The 21042-nt window shown below is 49.9% G+C and overlaps 1 protein-coding gene across 1 annotated transcript; it reads right to left on the bottom strand.

Annotated features, from left to right (window-relative positions):
* Positions 1-1876: 1876 nt before the first annotated feature.
* Positions 1877-19321, bottom strand: COPS6 (COP9 signalosome subunit 6). The gene is made up of 10 exons (XM_077261692.1): positions 19177-19321; positions 8316-8441; positions 8110-8241; positions 7872-7960; positions 3472-3534; positions 3272-3319; positions 3077-3191; positions 2894-2986; positions 2710-2810; positions 1877-2100 (listed from the first exon to the last, which is right to left on the bottom strand). Exons 1-10 carry the CDS (start codon positions 19226-19228, stop codon positions 1960-1962), a joined length of 960 nt encoding a protein of 319 aa, XP_077117807.1. The 5' UTR covers positions 19229-19321; the 3' UTR covers positions 1877-1959.
* Between the last annotated feature and the right edge of the window lie 1721 nt (positions 19322-21042).

Here is a 21042-nt window from a genome sequence, read left to right as displayed (position 1 = left end):
TACCTGTCCATACCGTGAGGTCAGTGCACTCTGCATGGTGTGCTGCTACCGCTGTACTCCATACCAAGCAGCTGTCTGCCCCTGCAGCTGCATCTCCCCTTTCTCCATGCAGTCTCAACTACATCTCCCCTCTCACAGCGTGCAGTCTCATAGACAACTACATCTCCCCTCTCACAGCGTGCAGTCTCATAGACAACTGCATCTCCCCTCTCTCAGCGTGCAGTCTCATAGACAACTGCATCTCCCCTCTCACAGCGTGCAGTCTCATAGACAACTGCATCTCCCCTCTCTCAGCGTGCAGTCTCATAGACAACTGCATCTCCCCTCTCACAGCGTGCAGTCTCATAGACAACTGCATCTCCCCTCTCACAGCGTGCAGTCTCATAGACAACTGCATCTCCCCTCCCACTGCATGCAGTCTCAGACAACTGCATCTCCCCTCTCTCAGCATGCAGTCTCATAGACAACTGCATCTCCCCTCTCTCAGCGTGCAGTCTCATAGACAACTGCATCTCCCCTCTCACAGCGTGCAGTCTCATAGACAACTGCATCTCCCCTCTCAGCGTGCAGTCTCATAGACAACTGCATCTCCCCTCTCTCAGCGTGCAGTCTCATAAGACAACTGCATCTCCCCTCTCTCAGTGTGCAGTCTCATAGACAACTGCATCTCCCCTCACAGCATGCAGTCTCATAGACAACTACATCTCCCCTCTCACAGCATGCAGTCTCATAGACTACATCTCCCCTCTCTCAGCGTGCAGTCTCATAGACAACTGCATCTCCCCTCTCAGCGTGCAGTCTCATAGACAACTACATCTCCCCTCTCTCAGCGTGCAGTCTCATAGACAACTGCATCTCCCCTCTCAGCGTGCAGTCTCATAGACAACTACATCTCCCCTCTCTCAGCGTGCAGTCTCATAGACAACTGCATCTCCCCTCTCACTGCATGCAGTCTCATAGACAACTACATCTCCCCTATCACAGCGTGCAGTCTCATAGACAATTACAACTCCCCTCTCTGAGCATGCAGTCTCGTAGACAACTGCATCTCCCCTCTCACAGCGTGCAGTCTCAGACAACTACATCTCCCCTCTCTCAGCATGCAGTCTCATAGACAGCTGCATCTCCCCTCTCACAGCGTGCAGTCTCAGACAACTACATCTCCCCTCTCTCAGCATGCAGTCTCATAGACAACTGCATCTCCCCTCTCACAGCTTGCAGTCTCAGACAACTACATCTCCCCCCTCACAGCGTGCAGTCTCGTAGACAACTGCATCTCCCCTCTCTCGGCGTGCAGTCTCGTAGACAACTGCATCTCCCCTCTCTCGGCGTGCAGTCTCGTAGACAACTGCATCTCCCCTCTCTCAGCGTGCAGTCTCGTAGACAACTGCATCTCCCCTCTCTCAGCATGCAGTCTCGTAGACAACTGCATCTCCCCTCTCACAGCGTGCAGTCTCAGACAACTACATCACCCCTCTCTCGGCGTGCAGTCTCATAGACAACTGCATCTCCCCTCTCACAGCGTGCAGTCTCAGACAACTACATCTCCCCTCTCTCAGCATGCAGTCTCATAGACAACTGCATCTCCCCTCTCACAGCGTGCAGTCTCAGACAACTACATCTCCCCTCTCTCGGCGTGCAGTCTCATAGACAACTACATCTCCCCTCTCTCAGCATGCAGTCTCATAGACAACTGCATCCCTATCCTTCCCCACCATCTTTTTTTCGGCATCGCCCCAGCTCTGTCCCAGTGATCAGGACATTCCCCCCAATCCATAGGATAACTGGCGCCAATATTGAGGGGGTTCTTCTCGTCTCTTCTGTATGCCGGGGGTGGCTGCCGCCATTACTAGGGGTATAACGAGGAACAGCGGGCGCAGGTCACATGACCGTTAGAGAATCTTTATTTCCAATGACGTAACACACAAAACTCCGCTCACAGTCCTCATCACCACCGTGTCAGAAGAAGAGGCCCCTCATCCTCCGGCCGATCCCCTGCCGGTCGTACAGGATGTTGAATTTATTGACGAACTGGTTCATGGTGTTGCAGGTCTTGGTGATGGTGCCCAGGTAAGACATCAAGCCCACGTCGTTACATTGCTGTCGGGGGTGAAATAACACCGAGTGAGAACATGCCGCAGAGACAAACCGGTGGGAAAAACATTTTTTCAAGATGGCTGTCAATGACTGGAAACATTCAGAGTCTGAACCAAGGCAAGTCCAGGACTTTGGTCATCAGTATCGGATCAATGCGTGTCCCATTACAGTGAATGGTAGCTGCAGTACCTGGTAATGGCCACTATACGGTGCATGGCGCTGATCCATCCACCACAGGGGCTGATAACAGCGGATAGTAGCAGAAGCGGGTGTCACACAGCTCTGGATCGGACATCCATGGCCTATCCTATAGGATACCTTGGCCCTGGATACTTCTCACAGCTGAAGTGCCATTACAATAGCATCCAGTGCTGACGAAGTCCGGACTGGCAACACTGCACCAAACGATCAGGACCGGAGAAGAGGATCATGGCGCTGCTGGATTTGGATACAACTGTAACAGAACCTCAGCTGTGAGAGGCGAGTGTATATGTGCATCTGTACACGTTTTCTAGATGGATCAGGGGAAGGATGGAAAATGTTGTAGTACCAGGTCACGTGACCTCAGCAGTTCACCAGTAGGGGGCGCACCAGAGTGGCTGCCGTACTTACATCATAGAAATCTGTCTTGAACTTGTCGGTGCTGAGGACGGGGAGGCAGTGGCAGAGCGCGGAGGCTTCCCGCAGGATCTCATGGTTAAACGGGACCTCCCCTACAGAATAAGAGGAGCGCAGAGATCAGGGGGTGGATATATTGGGATGGGGAGGACGCGCGGCGCTGGATGGGTGACTTTACCTGCCTCCGCCGCCTTCACGTACTCCAGGATGAGCCGCACTCTGCTGTGCAGCATCTTGATGGCGCTGTGCTGGGCGATGAGATGTTCTGCCACTGCAACGACACATGGAGAAGGGATGTAGCAGAGCCAGGTTTGTAATAATGACTACATGGCAAATCCAGCTCTGCAACCGCCGTGTGTACCTGTGGAGTTTTCTCCGCTGCCGGTGGCCGTCATACGTGCGACGTGATCCACGCCAATTCTTTCCGCTTCTTCGGTGGCGAGGGTGTACGGGAGCTCCGCCAACAACATGGTGGCCTGGGGGAGGAAAGAGGTAACAGGTGAAGAGATGCCAAATGGCAACATCACGAGGACCGGCCCCATCGGCGTCTGCTCACCTCTCCATTCACGATGTCAATCACCGACTCGTACACGCTGACTGGGAGCTGCGGAGGACACGAGCGTCAGCGGGCAGGACAGGACCGCGGGCAGGACAGGACCGCGGGCAGGACAGGACCGCGGGCAGGACAGGACCGCGGGCAGGACAGGACCGCGGGCAGGACAGGACCGCGGGCAGGGGAGGGGAGGCCATACTCACGTCTGTATGCTTCGTCATAGGGTTCAGCTTCAGGAAGAGCGGAGACTCGATGATCTCACACACCTGGAGGAAGAGTCATAAGGGAGGGGCTTAGAGGCTACGAATATTAATGAGGGAGATGAGATAGCAGCTGACAGTCATTATGTAATAGCAGGATTGTGCATACAGCTCTGGATGTGGCTGGAATATAAAACGTGATGAAAAGCAGAACTATGAATGCAGCTCTGCATGTGCCTGGGATAACAAGTGTGAATGTAAATCTGGATGTGACCTGGTGTAATAATGAAATGAGAAATACAGCTGTAAGCATAGCCGCCCATTATATGATATAAAGCAACAGCAGAATGGTAAACGTGGCTTCAAATGTAGCCAGAATACAAGATGTAACGGGAGAAGTACAAATGCAGCTCTGGATGTGACTGGATTTTAAGATACAATGTAATAACAGAATTCTACCTGCATCTGTGGATGTAATTGGATTATAAAATTATTTACAGCTCCGGATGTGACTGGATTAGGAGACATGATGCGACAGCAGAACTGTGAATGCAGCTCTGGATGAAATACACCCGCAACAATCCAATTATGTTTACACTACCGTTCCAAAGTTTAGGGTCACTTAGAAATGTCCTTATTTTTTTCAAGAAAAGCACAGTTTTTTCCAATGAAGCCAACATGAAATGATTCAGAAATACACTCTATACATTATTAATGTGGTAAATGACTCTTCTAGCTGCAAACGTCTGGTTTGTAATGCAATATCTTCATAGGTAAGTCCTAAATACAGACACCACTGATGCATATCAGTGCAGACCTACCATAGGGTTGCACCCTATCAGGGACAATAAATAAATAACAGGGCAAAACTACACTATTAATAATTTCCTACAGCAAAACACGGAGTATAGATCCACCCGCAAGACTCAATATAAAATCATAACAACTCTTTATTTGGGAATATATATAAACAGTAAAACACTTGACAGACAGGTTACATTAATAGTACATGTATGGCGGACACGAAGACACTCACAGTGGCACCAGGGAAACAGAAAAAGCCAATGATTGACCAGGGCAGGTGATAACCATCATGAGGTATATCATGTATCATTTAAAGTGCATAATGCAGATGGACATCACCACTACCCGGTAAATCACTAAATGTATAGATATAATTTAATAGCAGGCAATCGTGTAGATGTGTATGGCACAAGTAGCCAACCAAGTATACTGCCATACCTAGTGATTTGCCATAGAAGTCAGTACACAGTGACAAAATAAGGCTTAGCCTGTCTTACCCAAATATCTCGGTGCTGGTGTCAGTCCGGCGGCCCCGACGCGCGTTTCGCGTTAGGCTTCCTCGGGGGGTCGTATGTTTTTTCACAAAATTAAAATCCAGACACAGGGAATTTATAAACGGACCCAGCTCTTCATATCTATAAAAATGGAGCAAAACTAAGTTGTTCGTTTAGGCCGTGAGGGGACAACGTCCCCAACACCGCAATCCATCGACATTCAAGTTGTGCTAATTTTTTCTTTAAGTCTCCACCCCTCATTCCACTCCTCACATGATCTATACCGAAGACACTTAGATCTTTAGGGTTACATTGGTGGTGTTTGTAAAAATGTCTGGGTATCGTTTTGAGGGAACCCACATCCTTTGTTTCTTTCGCTGCTATATCTCTGATGTGTTCCCGAGTCCTGATCCTCAACTCACGTGAGGTCAGTCCCACGTAAGATAGGCCGCATGTGCATTTTGCCATGTAAACAAAAGAGGTACTACAGGAAATATAGTCCGTAATTTTAAATTCTCTCTTGCCGTCAACAGAAGCAAATGATAGAGTCCTCACATGATTGCGACATGCCAAACAATCTCCACATGGGAAAAATCCCCACTTTTTCTTCCCAGTACCAAAAATAGGTGGAGCTTTTGAGACATAATGACTTCGAACCAAGATATCTCTCAGATTTTTGGATCTCCGTGCCGTCAAAGGTTCATCTGAGAGACACTTGGCTAAAGTTGGTTCTGTTTTTAAAATGGGCCAGTGTCTTCTAAGGATGGTTCTCATTAACCCCCATTGATGGTTAAATGTGGAGATATATCTGATTTTCCCATCCTCCTTCTTTTTCATCTTAGGTGGTTGTGATAGTAACTCACACCTTTTCTGATTTTTGGCCCGATTGTACCCACGTTTAATGCTCCTGTTACTGTACCCACGTGACCGAAATCTCTCCCCAATACGACCCCCCGAGGAAGCCTAACGCGAAACGCGCGTCGGGGCCGCCGGACTGACACCAGCACCGAGATATTTGGGTAAGACAGGCTAAGCCTTATTTTGTCACTGTGTACTGACTTCTATGGCAAATCACTAGGTATGGCAGTATACTTGGTTGGCTACTTGTGCCATACACATCTACACGATTGCCTGCTATTAAATTATATCTATACATTTAGTGATTTACCAGGTAGTGGTGATGTCCATCTGCATTATGCACTTTAAATGATACATGATATACCTCATGATGGTTATCACCTGCCCTGGTCAATCATTGGCTTTTTCTGTTTCCCTGGTGCCACTGTGAGTGTCTTCGTGTCCGCCATACATGTACTATTAATGTAACCTGTCTGTCAAGTGTTTTACTGTTTATATATATTCCCAAATAAAGAGTTGTTATGATTTTATATTGAGTCTTGCGGGTGGATCTATACTCCGTGTTTTGCTGTAGGAAAATATCTTCATAGGTGTATGGAGGCCCATTTCCAACAATCATCACTCCAGTGTTCTTATGGTATTTTGTGTTTGCTAAGGGTACCGTCACACAGTGCCATTTTCATCGCTACGACGGCACGATTCGTGACGTTCTAGCGATATCGTTACGATATCGTTGTGTCTGACACGCTACTGCGATCCGGATCCCCGCTGAGAATCGTACGTCGTAGCAGATCGTTTGAAACTTTCTTTAGTCGTCTAGTGTCCCGCTGTGGCGGCATGATTGCATCGTGTGACACAGGTTGTATATGATGTGCGCACAGTAACCAACGGCTTCTACATCGCAAATACGTCATGAAATTATCGCTCCAGCGCCGTGTATTGCAACGTGTGACCGCAGTCTACGACGCTGGAGCGATAATCATACGACGCTGCAACGTCACGAATCGTGCCGTCGTAGCGATGAAAATGGCACTGTGTGACGGTACCCTAACTGTGTAAGAAGGCTAATGGATGGTTAGAATACCCTTGAAAACCCTTGTGCAAGTATGCTAGCACAGCTGAAAACAGTTTGGCTGATTAGAGAAGCTATAAACCTGACCTTCCTTTGAGCTAGTTGTGAATCTGGAGCATTACATTTGATGGTTCCATTAAACTCTCAAAATGGCCAGAACAAAAGAACTTTCAAGTGAAACTCGACAGTCTATTCTTGTTCTTAGAAATGAAGGCTATTCCGTGCAAGAAACCGAAGATTTCCCACAACGGTGTGTCCCACTCCCTTCAGAGGAGAGCACAAACAGGCTGTAACCAGAGTAGAAAGAGAAGTGGGAGGCCGCGCTGCACAACTGAGCAACGAGACAAGTACATTAGAGTCAGTAGTGTGAGAAATTGACGCCTCATAGGTCCTCAACTGGCAGCTTCATTAAATAGTACACACAAAATGCCAGTGTCAATGTCTACAGTGAAGAGGCAAATCCAGGATGCTGGCCTTCAGGGCAGAGTGGCAAAGGAAAAGCCATATCTGAGACTGGCTAATAAAAGGAAAAGATTAATATGGGCAAAAGAACACAGACATTGGTCAGAGGAAGATTGGAAAAAAGTGTCATGGACAGACGAATCCAAGTGTGAGGTGTTTGGATCACACAGAAGAACATTTGTAAGATGCAGAACAACTGAGAAGATGCTGGAAGAGTGCCTGACGCCATCTGTCAAGCATGGTGGAGGTAATGTGATGGTCTGGGGTTGCTTTGGTGCTGGTAAAGTGGGAGATTTGTACAAGGTAAAAGGGATTTTGAATAAGGAAGACTATCACTCCATTTTACAACGCCATGCCATACCCTGTGGACAGCGCTTGTTGGAGCCAATTTCATCCTACAACAGGACAATGACCCAAAGCCACCTCCAAATTATACAAGAACTATTTAGGGAAGAAGCAGGCAGCTGGTATCTATCTGTAATGGAGCGGCCAGCGCAGTCACCAAAGTATGAGTTTAAGATGGGCTGTAAAGCAGAAGTGTAAATACAGCTCCAGATAGAACAGTGGGATGTGACAATAATGCTCGAGCAGTGGATGAAGTATAAGACGTGATGTGAGAGCAGAAGTATGAATGCAGCTGACCGGACGTATAATACACGATGCAACAGTAGAACAGAGAATGCAGCTCTGGAGCTATAGAAGTTTCCACGTACCTGTTTGTGTACGTGAATATCGGAGGGGTCGGGGGGACCTCCCGTCGTGTACCAGCCCAGGAACTCCATTTCCTTAAACACCTGTTTAACTGCAGAAATTTAAAAGAAAACAAAAAAATGAAAAACAGTATAAAAGGGTTAAAGGTTACTGCAGCAATGCCCCAGAATGTGGAACCTGGCGCCCCCTACAGTCTGTAACAGGGGTGTACACCGCTCCCTGTGGGCCCCTACTGCTCACACTGCTCCTCCTTGGTGTAGTAGTATTCCTTGTTGATGGTGATCTTCTCATCGTTGATCTGGGACAGAAGCTCGAACGAGTTCATCACCTCGATGTTCCGTCCTTCCTGCTTCCCGATGAGCGCCCCGATCACTGCAGGGAGAGGAGCGACAGCTGAGCGGGGGGGGCAGCGGGGCGGCACCGGGGCGGGGGGAGCGGACACTTACCCTGCACGGGGCGGCCCTCCTGGGACCTCATCCGGATCCAGTGGTCAGAGATATTCAGGATCACCAAGGGGTGAAGAGCCACAGCCACACTGCCGGTGACCCCCTGAGCCATCACCGCGGGGGCAACTACAGGGGGACAGGAGAGAAGCACAGCAAGTGTCAGCGACATCACAGGGACCGCACCAGCAGAAGGGTGAGTGCAGCTCTGGGGTATAATACAGGATGTAACTCAGGATCAGTAATGTAATGTATGTACATAGTGACTGCACCAGCAGAATAGTGAGTGCAGCTCTGGAGTATAATACAGGATGATACTCAGGATCAGTAATGTAATGTATGTACACAGTGACTGCACCAGCAGAATAGTGAGTGCAGCTCTGGGGAATAATACAGGATGTAACTCAGGATCAGTAATGTACAGTATGTACACAGTGACTGCACCAGCAGAATAGTGAGTGCAGCTCTGGGGTATAATACAGGATGTAACTCAGGATCAGTAATGTAATGTATGTACACAGTGACTGCACCAGCAGGATAGTGAGTGCAGCTCTGCTCAGCTGCTACTCACTGTGCTGATTGTGGGTGCGGTCGCTGCTGAACCTGCAGTGTGCTCCTGAGCTCCTGAGAACCACCACCTCTCCACCCGGGGACCTGCTCTCTCTCTTACCCAGGGAGGGAGTGGGTTTCCTGGGATGAGTGAAGGAGCCAAGTCCCAGGCTTCTGCTTCCCGGACCAGGCTGGCGGGGGGCAGAAGGAACCAGCAACCAGCCTGCACATCAGAGGATTCGGGGGTGAGACGCTCCACCAGGAGTCGCAGCAATGTGGCTCCTACTCCCCCCAGGTCTGCAGAGACCCAGAGAAGCCGCAAGGCTTCCATGGAAGAGAAGCCTGCTAGTGTGCAAGATGGCGGTCCTTCTGGAGGAAAGCTGAGTGCTCACGGAGGTGAGGCCGACCTCACTGAAGAGGGTTGGGCGCTGCAGAGCCCCCGGGAGTCTGTGTCCACCTATGCCTCCCGGGTCATGAGCCACCTCCGTGAGTATGAAGACGCAAGCAAGACCATCACGAGGCTCCGAGAGGAGCTGCGCTGCACAAGCAACAAAGCTGCAGGTTCCTCCAAACCGAGGAAGAATCAGCTCCAGGCAGAGGTAAGGAGACTGAAGGATGACATCAATGAGCTTGAAGTCAGAAAAGCTTTCATCAGAGAAAAAAGTGGACCATTTAAGGAAAAACTTATTAATGAAGATCGATTCAGAGAAATGGCTGATAACAGAGAGCAAAGGCAGATGGGGCTGCAGCCTGAGTGCCAGGTGGATGATGATGATGAGGAGGAGGATGATGACCAGCAGAAAGCCCCACCTGGCAGCCTGCTTAGTCACTCACAGGCCACGTGCAGCGAGCTCCCTGCTGGACAGGCGACAATGACATCTCGTCGCAGTTCTGCTGGCTCTGGGGAGGACAGTGACATCGACCAGGGAGGGGCACTAATGGCCGAGATCAAGCTCCTGGAGTCCCCAGTGTGCCTTCAGAACTTCCATCTTGGTGATGATTTGCCAGAGGAGGCACCTGGGGGCCGGAAAAAAAAGGTGAAGAAGATCAAACCTAAGCTGCAGGAAGCGGTAAGCTATGTATATGCCCCCCTCCCTGTACCCCCTGAGTCGGCTGCAGGGTCAGCTCGCTGTATAAGCCCCGTTGCCCAGCCCAGCCCGGGTTCTGCTGTGGATCCGGTGCAAAGGCGCGGGGAGACTACAAAGCAATGTAGTGAGGCGCAGAGCTCCGTTTCTGCTTGTAGTAGCGGGGACGTAGCAGCAGGTGCATCAGCCGAGAGGCTGGACAGTGAGGGCGGCCCGGCGGCGGGCGAAAAATCAGGCCACGATACTGTGGTGCGCTCCCCAGTGGGAGGGGGGAGCAGCCTGGTGTCAGGGGCAGCTCCGGTAGCCTCGGTGCCCCTGAATGCTGTTGCCGCTGATCACTTAGTTGAGAAGCGGCGGCAGTGTGAGGGGGTTACCGGGGCTGGGCGTTCCGGTCCTCCCACCAAAGTCCTGTTCTGTGTTGGCGCCGCTGGTCAACAAGATCCTGATGCTAAGGATCAGCGGTGCCTCACAACAGCGAAAGATCAGCGGCGCCTGGTAGCAACCATGAAGCAGCGGAAAATATCAACTGATGATGCGGAGGGCACACATAAAACCAGGGGTGAGGTCACCTCCAGTTCTGTGGAGGAGACTCAGCCCCTTGTGCCTGATGATGCGGAGGCCAAAATGTCACCCCCTGTTGTCACTGGTCCAGCAGGAGTGAATGTGGTGGTGGGTATGGATGAGGAAAACTCTTTGTCTAGTGGTGTGGTTGCTGGTTTGGTGGAGGGTGAGGAGGTTATGGAGGTGGGTAATGGTGATACTGTTGGTGTGGATGTGGTCACTGGTCCGGTTGCCCCCCCGGTGGTGGCAGCACCTGTCAGGAGTTATGCCGCTGTCACCTCCGGGGGAAATAGGGCGTCCTCCTCGTCTCTGGGCTCTGGGGACGGCATGTTGCAACGGCGTCTCCTGGAGGCTCTAAAGAAGGGAGAGAGATCACTAATGGTAGAGGGTCGAGAGGTTGATCTATCCTTCTGGATAGAGAGGCATGGCCTCGGGGCCTTCCGAGAGCAAAGAGGGGGGGATACAGTGTGGTCCCTCCCAACAGCCGGGCCGGGTAGTGTGTGTAGGAATGTGGTCCGTCTTCGGTGGAGGGGCAGTGATGCGTGTCCTCCAAGGTCGAAGGTTGTGGAGCTCCTGCTGAGGATGGGCTTCAAGGCGATTGACATCTACGCCTTGATACATCCCTATTCCACACCTGAGTTTGATGTCAGCTTTGTTCGGCCGGAGGGGCTTGAACTTTTCTGGTCGAACTATGAGTTGGCAAAAAATGAGCCCGGCTGGCGAGACTTTGCCGTTCAGGCGGTGTCTCGCCAAAATCAAGTCAAGAAAGTGACCGTGATGACATGTAACGAGTCGCTTTCTTGTTATGACATCATGACGTGGCTTGGCCGGTATGGAGAGGTAGTGGAGATGCCAAAGAAAAACCGTGACGAGTTTGGCATCTGGTCAGGGGCCTGGACGTTTATGGTAAAACTTAAGCGTTCAGGTGGTACGGTTGCCCACATACCATCATCTGCCTTCCTGGGTAGGGATCGTATCCTGGTCTTCTACCAGGGGCAACCGAAGCTCTGTCACAAGTGCGGTGACCCCACACACTTCAGCGCAAACTGCACTGTGCAGAAGTGTGCATTGTGTGGGGATGTCGGCCATCTTGCTGCATCTTGTGTGGAGATTAGGTGCCACCTGTGTGGTGAGTTAGGTCACCCATTCAGCCGTTGTCCTCGCTCCTTCGCTAACGCAGTCGTGACCCCGGTGGGAGAAAGCCGTGAGGCTGATTCTGCTGGGGAAGGGACTAGCAAGGGTGAAGGAGCTGAGGGGCCAAGGAAGAAAAGCAATAAAAAGACGCCTGCCCAGCTAAGGCATCTAGACAAGCGCAGACAGGATAGGGAGCTGGGCGAGCCTCGGGCTACTGGGGCGGCCCCTGTCCTGGATGCCAGTCTTGCTGCTGAGGCCCCAAGGGATGATGAGTTGGATGAGGAGGTCAGGAGGATCCACAGGGAGGAGAGTGCCACTGCCTCAGAGTCCTCCCATTATGAAAGTATGGATGAGGATAATAGGCAGTGGCTAGAGGACAAGCGTAAGCTCGGCACCAAAAAGAAGAGAAAGAAGGGAGATAAAAAAATCTTCTCTCACTCTGACCAAGGTACCTAAGGAAGGAAAAACCGACTCCCCTCTGGTTGGTCTTTCTAACCGGTTCCAAGCCCTTGAAAACATCTCTTCCTCTGAGGAGGAAGCTGAGGGTGAGGTTCTGGCTTCGGCGGGGCTCACAGGGGGCGCCGAGTCTCCTCCTTCTGGGAACGTAAGATCCTTGGAGGGAGGGACTGGCCCAGAGTCCGGAGACGAGGACGAAAAAAATAAAAAACGCGTGGAAATGGATACCTCCATGTCATTAAAGAGGGGGAAGGATTCCTCCTCTGAGGCAGAGGATAAGGGGAGTGGGAAAAAGAAAGCCATCTAACTCAATCACCAATGATGGCGGAACCCACTCCGTTGACGCTGGCGTCCATTAATGTCGCCAGCATAAAGTCAAATACAGCTAGATTTGCGGCCTTTGATTTTCTCAGCCGGGTTGAAGCTGACATTTTCTTTTTGCAAGAGACCAGGCTGCCAAACATGGCAGATGTGTTTAAAGCTAAGAGGGAGTGGAGACTCGGGCCCTCCTATTGGTCTCTTGCGGCCGAGCCGTATAGCGGAGTGGCGGTCCTTTTTACCGCACCGGTGGAATGCCGACGGGTTATTGAGTTAGAAATGGGGAGGTGCCTGATCTTAGATGTCCTCATGAAGGGACAAGAGCTCCGGCTCATTAACATCTATGGTCCCCAATCTAAGTGGGACCGGAAGTGTCTCTTTATGAGGATCAAGCCCTACCTTTTTACAAGTCGGCAGGTTGTCTTTGGAGGGGACTTCAATGCTGTCACGAGGCCCCGAGATAGAGGAGGTTCCAGAGACAAGCTGACTTATGATAGCGTCGCCCTTAATAGTATAGCTAGTGAGGCTCGCCTGGTGGATGCCCACATTCGGCACACCCCAGGCCACGAGGGGTTCACCTATCATAGAGGTAACTGTAGGTCCAGAATAGATAGGTTTTATTTAAAGGAGGAAGCTGTCTCTTCAGCAGTGTCTGTTGTTGAGGTGGAGTTCTCCGACCACTGTTTAATTTTGTTTTCTCTGAATGTTACAGAGACCCTCCGGATGGGAAGAGGCTTTTGGAGGCTCAATTCGTCTCTCTTGGAAGAAGCGGAGATAAGACAGTCCTTTGAGGATTTTCTTCAGAGCCAGGTACCCTTACTGGATCTTTGTAGTAGTAGGTCAGAGTGGTGGGAGATGTTCAAGGAAAGGGTGGCGAGATTCTTCCGCCAGCTCTCGAGCCTCAGGAGTCTGAGCAGGTACCGCCTGTATCAGGGTCTGAGGAGGAAACTCGAGCATCTTGTCTCAACTGGAGGTAGCCGCGAGGAGATCTCCAGAGTGAAATCTTTGCTTATGAGGTGTCAGTACGATAGACACGCATCTTTGGTTTTTGAGAGGGATTACGGGAAGTACCGCTCGCCCGACCCTTACAGAAACTGCAAGATGTCAGTGAATAGTAAAGTGGTTACAGGACTGGTCGACACTACGGGGTCCCTGAGGCGATCCAGATCAGGGATCCTGGAGGTTGTCAGATCCTTCTACTCGCACCTCTTGGGGAAGAGGGATCTTGATTGGGATGAGATGTCGGCTTTCCTGGCAGAAGCTGTCCCCGAACCAGGGGTAGACCCCTCTCTTGACGTTTTGACAGAAATGATCAGGGAAGAGGAAGTTCAGTTGGCGATTGAAGGGCTTGCTCCCAAAAAAATCGCCTGGTCCAGATGGCTTAACATCTGAATTTTATAAGACCTTTAAGGACGTTTTGGTTCCCCTCTTGACTGAGGTATTCAATGAGTGTCTTTCCTCGGGCACTCTGCCGAAGTCAATGAGGAGGTCTGCTCTGATCATCTTGTCAAAGGGTAAGGACCCGTCTTGCATTGAGAATTGGCGTCCCATAGCGCTTCTCAATGCAGACAGGAAGGTTCTGGCAAAGGTGCTGTTTAATCGGCTGGTGAAATTTGCACCCCGACTCCTTTCGGGGGCCCAGCATTGCTCTGTTCCAGGCCGCAGCACATTTAGTGCTGTGCTCTGTGTCCGAGAGGCAGTGGAGCAGGGTAGGGCTGGTCACTGGAAGGGGTACATGCTGTCACTGGACCAGGCAAAAGCGTTTGATCGGGTTAATCACGAGTACCTCTGGTCCGTCCTTCTGAGATATGGCCTGCCGGGGGGGTTTGTTGATTGGCTTAAGACCTTGTACAGTGGGGCAGAGAGTTTCCCGCTTGTGAATGGTTGGATTGGTAGCTCTTTTGAGGTTGGGTCCGGTGTTCGCCAGGGTTGTCCCTTGAGCCCGCTGCTGTACGTGTTTGCGATTGACCCTCTTCTTAGGAGGGTGGAGCGTGGACCGTTGGCCGGGATCGGGATGGATCAGGCAGCACCGGAAGCCACTCTGAGGGTGGTTGCGTATGCCTATGATGTCACTGTGTTTGCTTCCTCTCACGAGGAGGCAGGGTGGCTGATGTCAGAGGTAGATCGCTACTCGGAGGCATCCGGGTCCAAGATCAACCGGGATAAGTGTGAGAGTCTCTGGCTGGGAGGAGGAGATCCTGGTTTTGATCTCCCGGACACCCTTCCAGGACCCAAAGTCTCTGCAAAAGTCCTTGGCATCGAATTTGGCCAGGGGGATTACCCCAAACAAAATTGGGACAGCAGGCTAGAGATCGCCACTCAGAAGGTGAACCAATGGAAGGGTTGGTCTTTGACCCTAAGGGAAAGGGTAAACCTGAGCAAAACTTACCTGCTCCCTTTACTGATTTATCTGGGCAGTGTGTGCATCTTGCCGGAATCTCTCTGGACTCGGGTCTACAGTTTGTTCTTCCAACTGTTATGGGGGAATAGACTGAACCTGGTCAAGAGGGAGGTTACTTACCGTACGAGGAGACTAGGAGGGTTGGGTATGGTCAACCCTGTGGTATTCCTTGTGGATACCTTCATTAAGATCAATATCGCAAACCTCTGGAAAGAGAGGGCTCCTCCGTGGGTATTCTCCTGTAGGGGATGGTTTCAGCCTTTCTTCCAGGAATGGGAGACAGGAGGGCAAGTGAAGGATCTTCGCACACCGCATGGACATCTTCCGGCTTACGCTACCTTGGTTCTGAAGGTAATTCGTCGGTGGGGTCTGGGAATGTGGGAGATCAGGACTCTGCCAAGGAAACTACTTGACAGTAGGGTTCTGTTGACCCATTTCCAGAGGCCTCTGGCGCTCAGGGACTGCCCAAGTCGGGATCTTGGGGTGGGTTTGCATCTTTTGAATTCTATCAGGATCCCCTCGAAGTTTTGGGACTTGGCTTGGCGCTGCTTCCATGGGAAACTGTGTGTGAGGGACAATCTGAAGTGTAGGAGCTCTGAGGACAGGAATTGTCCTCGGGAGCATTGTGGTACCTTGCTGGAAAGCATGGACCACTTCCTGCTTCATTGTCCCTTCAACACAGAGGTGTACAACAGGGTGGGCGCCTTCATTGGCTGGTCTCGGCTGGCCGGTCTCTCCTATGCGGAATGGGCCTATGGAGCATTCGGAGACCTGGGTGGTCGGGACCGCTGCACCTTATTTCTAGTTAGCGCAGTGGTTAGGTATCACACGTGGAACGCACGGTGCTTAGTATCGACGCAACGAAAAATCCTCCCAGTGGACGATGTGTTTAGGACCATACTCGGTGACCTGGTGAAGGTGCGCTCTCTGGAGTATGGGCGACTGGGCGCACGGAGGGCCGCGCTCCTCTGGAGGGGCTTTTTTTTTTAGTGTGCCCTAGTCTGGTCATCTCCTTTCCTGGTGGTGGGCTGCTGCTGACACTGTAGATTTTTGTTTTGTTTGATCATTATACAGTGATGTAGGGCTGCAGGCGACGAACTTGGGCTTCGTGTTTTGTAATTATTGTGGTGTGTGCTGCTGTATATAATGTATATATTGTATATGGGGATATAGAATTGGGTGTAGGTGTTAGGTTGGGTGGTGGGAAAAGGGGGGGAGGTGGGATTATCTTGTGGGACTATGGGACACTGGGTTGTTTGGGGGAAAAACTGGCACTGCCTGATCTGGCCTATGGACGTTGGACATGGACTGAGGCATGAGACGCAGGACCAGCTCTCAGGTCAGTGCGGGGGGTTGGGAATGGAGGATAGCTTGTAGTATTGTATATATTTGTTTAATTTGTAGTTATTTTATTTAAAACTAAAAAAAAAAAAAAAAAAGTTCCTGTATATAGTCTTTGTTTTCCATTGTTTATTTTATTTGTTATTATTATTTTGTTTGGTGACCGGACCTGAAGTTATTGTCCTGTATAAACTGTATAATATGTGTGAGAGGAGAGAATGAGCGGCTGGACCAGTGTTCAGTATACTGATTATTTTCTGGCTAATATTTTTGTTATGTTTTCTGCTATTATTGTTGTTATGTTTTTCATTTTTATAATAAAAGATCTACAGGATGTAACTCAGGACCAGTAATGTACAGTATGTACACAGTGACTGCACCAGCAGAATAGTGAGTGCAGCTCTGGAGGATAATACAGGATGTAACTCAGGATCAGTAATGTAATGTATGTACACAGTGACTGCACCAGCAGAATAGTGAGTGCAGCTCTGGAGTATAATACAGGATGTAACTCAGGATCAGTAATGTAATGTATGTACACAGTGACTGCACCAGCAGAATAGTGAGTGCAGCTCTGGAGTATAATACAGGATGTAACTCAGGATCAGTCATGTAATGTATGTACACAGTGACTGCACCAGCAGAATAGTGAGTGCAGCTCTGGGGTATAATACAGGATGTAACTCAGGATCAGTCATGTAATGTATGTACTCAGTGACTGCACCAGCAGAATAGTGCGTGCAGCTCTGGAGTATAATACAGGAGGTAACTCAGGATCAGTAATGTAATGTATGTACACAGTGACTGCACCAGCAGAATAGTGAGTGCAGCTCTGGAGTATAATACAGGAGGTAACTCAGGATCAGTAATGTAATGTATGTACACAGTGACTGCACCAGCAGAATAGTGCGTGCAGCTCTGGAGTATAATACAGGAGGTAACTCAGGATCAGTAATGTAATGTATGTACACAGTGACTGCACCAGCAGAATAGTGCGTGCAGCTCTGGAGGATAATACAGGATGTAACTCAGGATCAGTAATGTACAGTATGTACACAGTGACTGCACCAGCAGAATAGTGAGTGCAGCTCTGGAGGATAATACAGGATGTAACTCAGGATCAGTAATGTAATGTATGTACACAGTGACTGCACCAGCAGAATAGTGAGTGCAGCTCTGGAGTATAATACAGGATGTAACTCAGGATCAGTAATGTAATGTATGTACACAGTGACTGCACCAGCAGAATAGTGAGTGCAGCTCTGGAGTATAATACAGGATGTAACTCAGGATCAGTCATGTAATGTATGTACACAGTGACTGCACCAGCAGAATAGTGAGTGCAGCTCTGGGGTATAATACAGGATGTAACTCAGGATCAGTCATGTAATGTATGTACTCAGTGACTGCACCAGCAGAATAGTGCGTGCAGCTCTGGAGTATAATACAGGAGGTAACTCAGGATCAGTAATGTAATGTATGTACACAGTGACTGCACCAGCAGAATAGTGCGTGCAGCTCTGGAGTATAATACAGGAGGTAACTCAGGATCAGTAATGTAATGTATGTACACAGTGACTGCACCAGCAGAATAGTGAGTGCAGCTCTGGAGGATAATACAGGATGTAACTCAGGATCGGTAATGTAATGTATGTACACAGTGACTGCACCAGCAGAATAGTGAGTGCAGCTCTGGAGTATAATACATGATGTAACTCAGGATCGGTAATGTAATGTATGTACACAGTGACTGCACCAGCAGAATAGTGAGTGCAGCTCTGGAGTATAATACAGGAGGTAACTCAGGATCAGTAATGTAATGTATGTACACAGTGACTGCACCAGCAGAATAGTGAGTGCAGCTCTGGAGTATAATACAGGATGTAACTCAGGACCAGTAATGTAATGTATGTACACAGTGACTGCACCAGCAGAATAGTGAGTGCAGCTCTGGAGTATAATACATGATGTAACTCAGGATCGGTAATGTAATGTATGTACACAGTGACTGCACCAGCAGAATAGTGAGTGCAGCTCTGGAGTATAATACAGGAGGTAACTCAGGACCAGTAATGTAATGTATGTACACAGTGACTGCACCAGCAGAATAGTGCGTGCAGCTCTGGAGGATAATACAGGATGTAACTCAGGATCAGTAATGTACAGTATGTACACAGTGACTGCACCAGCAGAATAGTGAGTGCAGCTCTGGAGGATAATACAGGATGTAACTCAGGATCAGTAATGTAATGTATGTACACAGTGACTGCACCAGCAGAATAGTGAGTGCAGCTCTGGAGGATAATACAGGATGTAACTCAGGATCAGTAATGTAATGTATGCACACAGTGACTGCACCAGCAGAATAGTGAGTGCAGCTCTGGGGTATAATACAGGAGGTAACTCAGGATCAGTAATGTATGTACACAGTGACTGCAGCTGTATACGGGGGGTACACCAGCTGTATACGGGGGGTACACCAGCTGTATACGGGGGGTACACCAGCTGTATACGGGGGGTACACCAGCTGTATACGGGGGGTACACCAGCTGTATACGGGGGGTACACCAGCTGTATACGGGGGGTACACCAGCTGTATACGGGGGGTACACCAGCTGTATACGGGGGGTACACCAGCTGTATACGGGGGGTACACCAGCTGTATACGGGGGGTACACCAGCTGTATACGGGGGGTACACCAGCTGTATACGGGGGGTACACCAGCTGTATACAGGGGGCACATGACGCGGCTCCTCAGCACTGATAATGTAGCCGCCATACAAGCGCTTTATAGGCACAAATGTAACACCGTGACGTCACATCCTCTCCACACCTGACTGACAGGTCAATGAACCAATTACACATCCCCGTTTTGCTCCCGCCCACCACCTCCGGCGCACAGCAGGAGGCTCTGTCACGCTCACTTTCCTACCGACCATTCACCAGCGCCGATCTTCTTCCTCATCTAACCGACCTCTTTTGTGGTATTCCCGCTCTCCTGACCAGCGGATTACTCACCAGCTCCGTCCACCTCCATTCCGTTGCCGTTCGCAGCCGCAGCAGACGCCATCTTGCTGCACCCCGCTGGCTGCGTCCCTCACCGCGGTTGTGATGGAAGAGAACGGCTGTTTGCGCATGCGTGTGATGAAAGCATACTGCGCCTGCGTGCGCGTTTTATGTGTCCTAAATTCTGCCTGTGGGGGCGCTGTCGTACACATAGTTACACTAACAGCCAGAAGTGATATGTAACGGCACCGGACCGACTCCACCTTGTGGCCCCTCTCGGTACTGCAGCTCAAATCACATGCATTTATAAGCGCTGTGCTGTAGTACTGAAAATGACCACTGCACCATGAGCGGCGCTGCACATGGACGCCACCGGCCTCATAGTGCTGACCTATATCTGTGTTAAAAGTTCTTGACTACCCCTCTAACTGTGATTCCGCTTTTTAGTAGCCAATTCTATAGATCCTTACTTCAATATTGGCTTTGTGGTGCATTAAGGTCCAACAACTCCTGATTACTTATCCACGGCTTGGTGTAGGGGCCAGGTCAACACACTTCCAGCAATGATGGTGTCGAGGCTCATGTGCCATTATTATGCCACATAAGCCCTGCAGCCAGTGAGCTGCTGCGCCCTCGGACCCTCGGGGGTCTCACATGGCAAAACAATGTCACCCGAGCTCCGGGGAGAACTGGCACCGACACTGCTGGAATAGCGTCAGTACGGAGGTGAGAATAGGGTGCTATGGTATATATTCCGCTTGTTTATCATCTATCAGCATTTACCTCAGACCTGCTGTCAACCATTCGTCTGCTGTAAGCATAGTGAGCCCTTCTGTGCTAATACTGGTGTAGTTAACAATATTACGCTGCTGCTACCTTTATTCCTGCAAGCACATATTCAGTTTGCCTGTTCATCAGTACCGCCTGCAGTTAGCCATTCGTTTGCTGAGTGCGTATACTTCGGCCATAGACCATCTGCTGATGACATGCAACGCTGCAATTAATAATTTGGTTGCTGCAAGTCCTGGACAACCATACATCTACAGTCCCTGTGCTTAGCCACACTCATGGCTCTTTGTCTTCTGGTGTTTCTGCTCCTCGTTTGCCTGCTGTCATGGTCTTCGCTGATCAACGTGCTGTTCGGCAAATCCTACCCACTGTGCCTTCACCTTTGTCCAGAGTTGCTCACCCTGACATATGGCTTGGAGAATCCACCTCACCAGGTGAGCCCATAACAGTCTCCTTCTACAATGTTGGCTGCACAGACTGGAGCTTCCTGCTTCGTTCTGAGATGAGGAGTGATGCTCACCCCTACTTGCTTGATAGCTATGATTCAGACACTTCTACTGGTCCTTAATTTTTTGTAAGTGGGTGTTGGATGAATTTTACACATTTTTACATAAATCTGCCTCTTAGTGGCTGTATTGTTACGGATCATATACACTGCTGAAAAAATAAAGGGAACTCTTACACAACACAATGTAACTCCAAGTCAATCTGTGAAATCAACCAGTCCAGTTATGAAGCCACACTAAGTGTAATTCAGTTTATCCTGTTGTTGTGCAAATGGGACAAACACCAGGTAGAAATGATCGGCAATTAGCAAGACAACCCCTATAAAGGAGCAGTTCTGAGGGGTGACCACAGACCATTTCTCTGTTCTTATCCCTTCTTGGCTGTTGTTTTGGTCACTTTTGCATTTTGTCATTGCTCTCACCCCTAGTGGTATTGTAAAGTCACATGGAGCGTTGTCTACAACCCACAGACGTGGCTCAGGTAGTGCTTCTCATCAATGGCACATCAATGCGAGCTGTGGCAAGAAGAATAGCTGTGTCTAGAGCATGGAGCACATGCCATTAGACAGGCCAGTACACCAAG

The sequence above is a fragment of the Ranitomeya variabilis genome, chromosome 5, assembly GCF_051348905.1.
Source record: "Ranitomeya variabilis isolate aRanVar5 chromosome 5, aRanVar5.hap1, whole genome shotgun sequence".
Lineage (NCBI taxonomy): Eukaryota > Metazoa > Chordata > Amphibia > Anura > Dendrobatidae > Ranitomeya > Ranitomeya variabilis.
Note: the sequence above shows the minus strand (reverse complement) of the source record. Positions and strands in the feature narration are given on the sequence as shown.

Excerpts from the sequence above, each read along its gene's own strand:
- COPS6 (XM_077261692.1), bottom strand. The coding sequence starts at position 19,228 with ATGGCGTCTGCTGCGGCTGCGAACGGCAACGGAATGGAGGTGGACGGA. Across the intron at positions 2,987-3,076 it reads CAGCGGAGAAAACTCCACAG|TGGCAGAACATCTCATCGCC; the intron begins GTACACACGGCG and ends GTGTCGTTGCAG. Across the intron at positions 2,101-2,709 it reads TCAAGACAGATTTCTATGAT|CAATGTAACGACGTGGGCTT; the intron begins GTAAGTACGGCA and ends CACCCCCGACAG.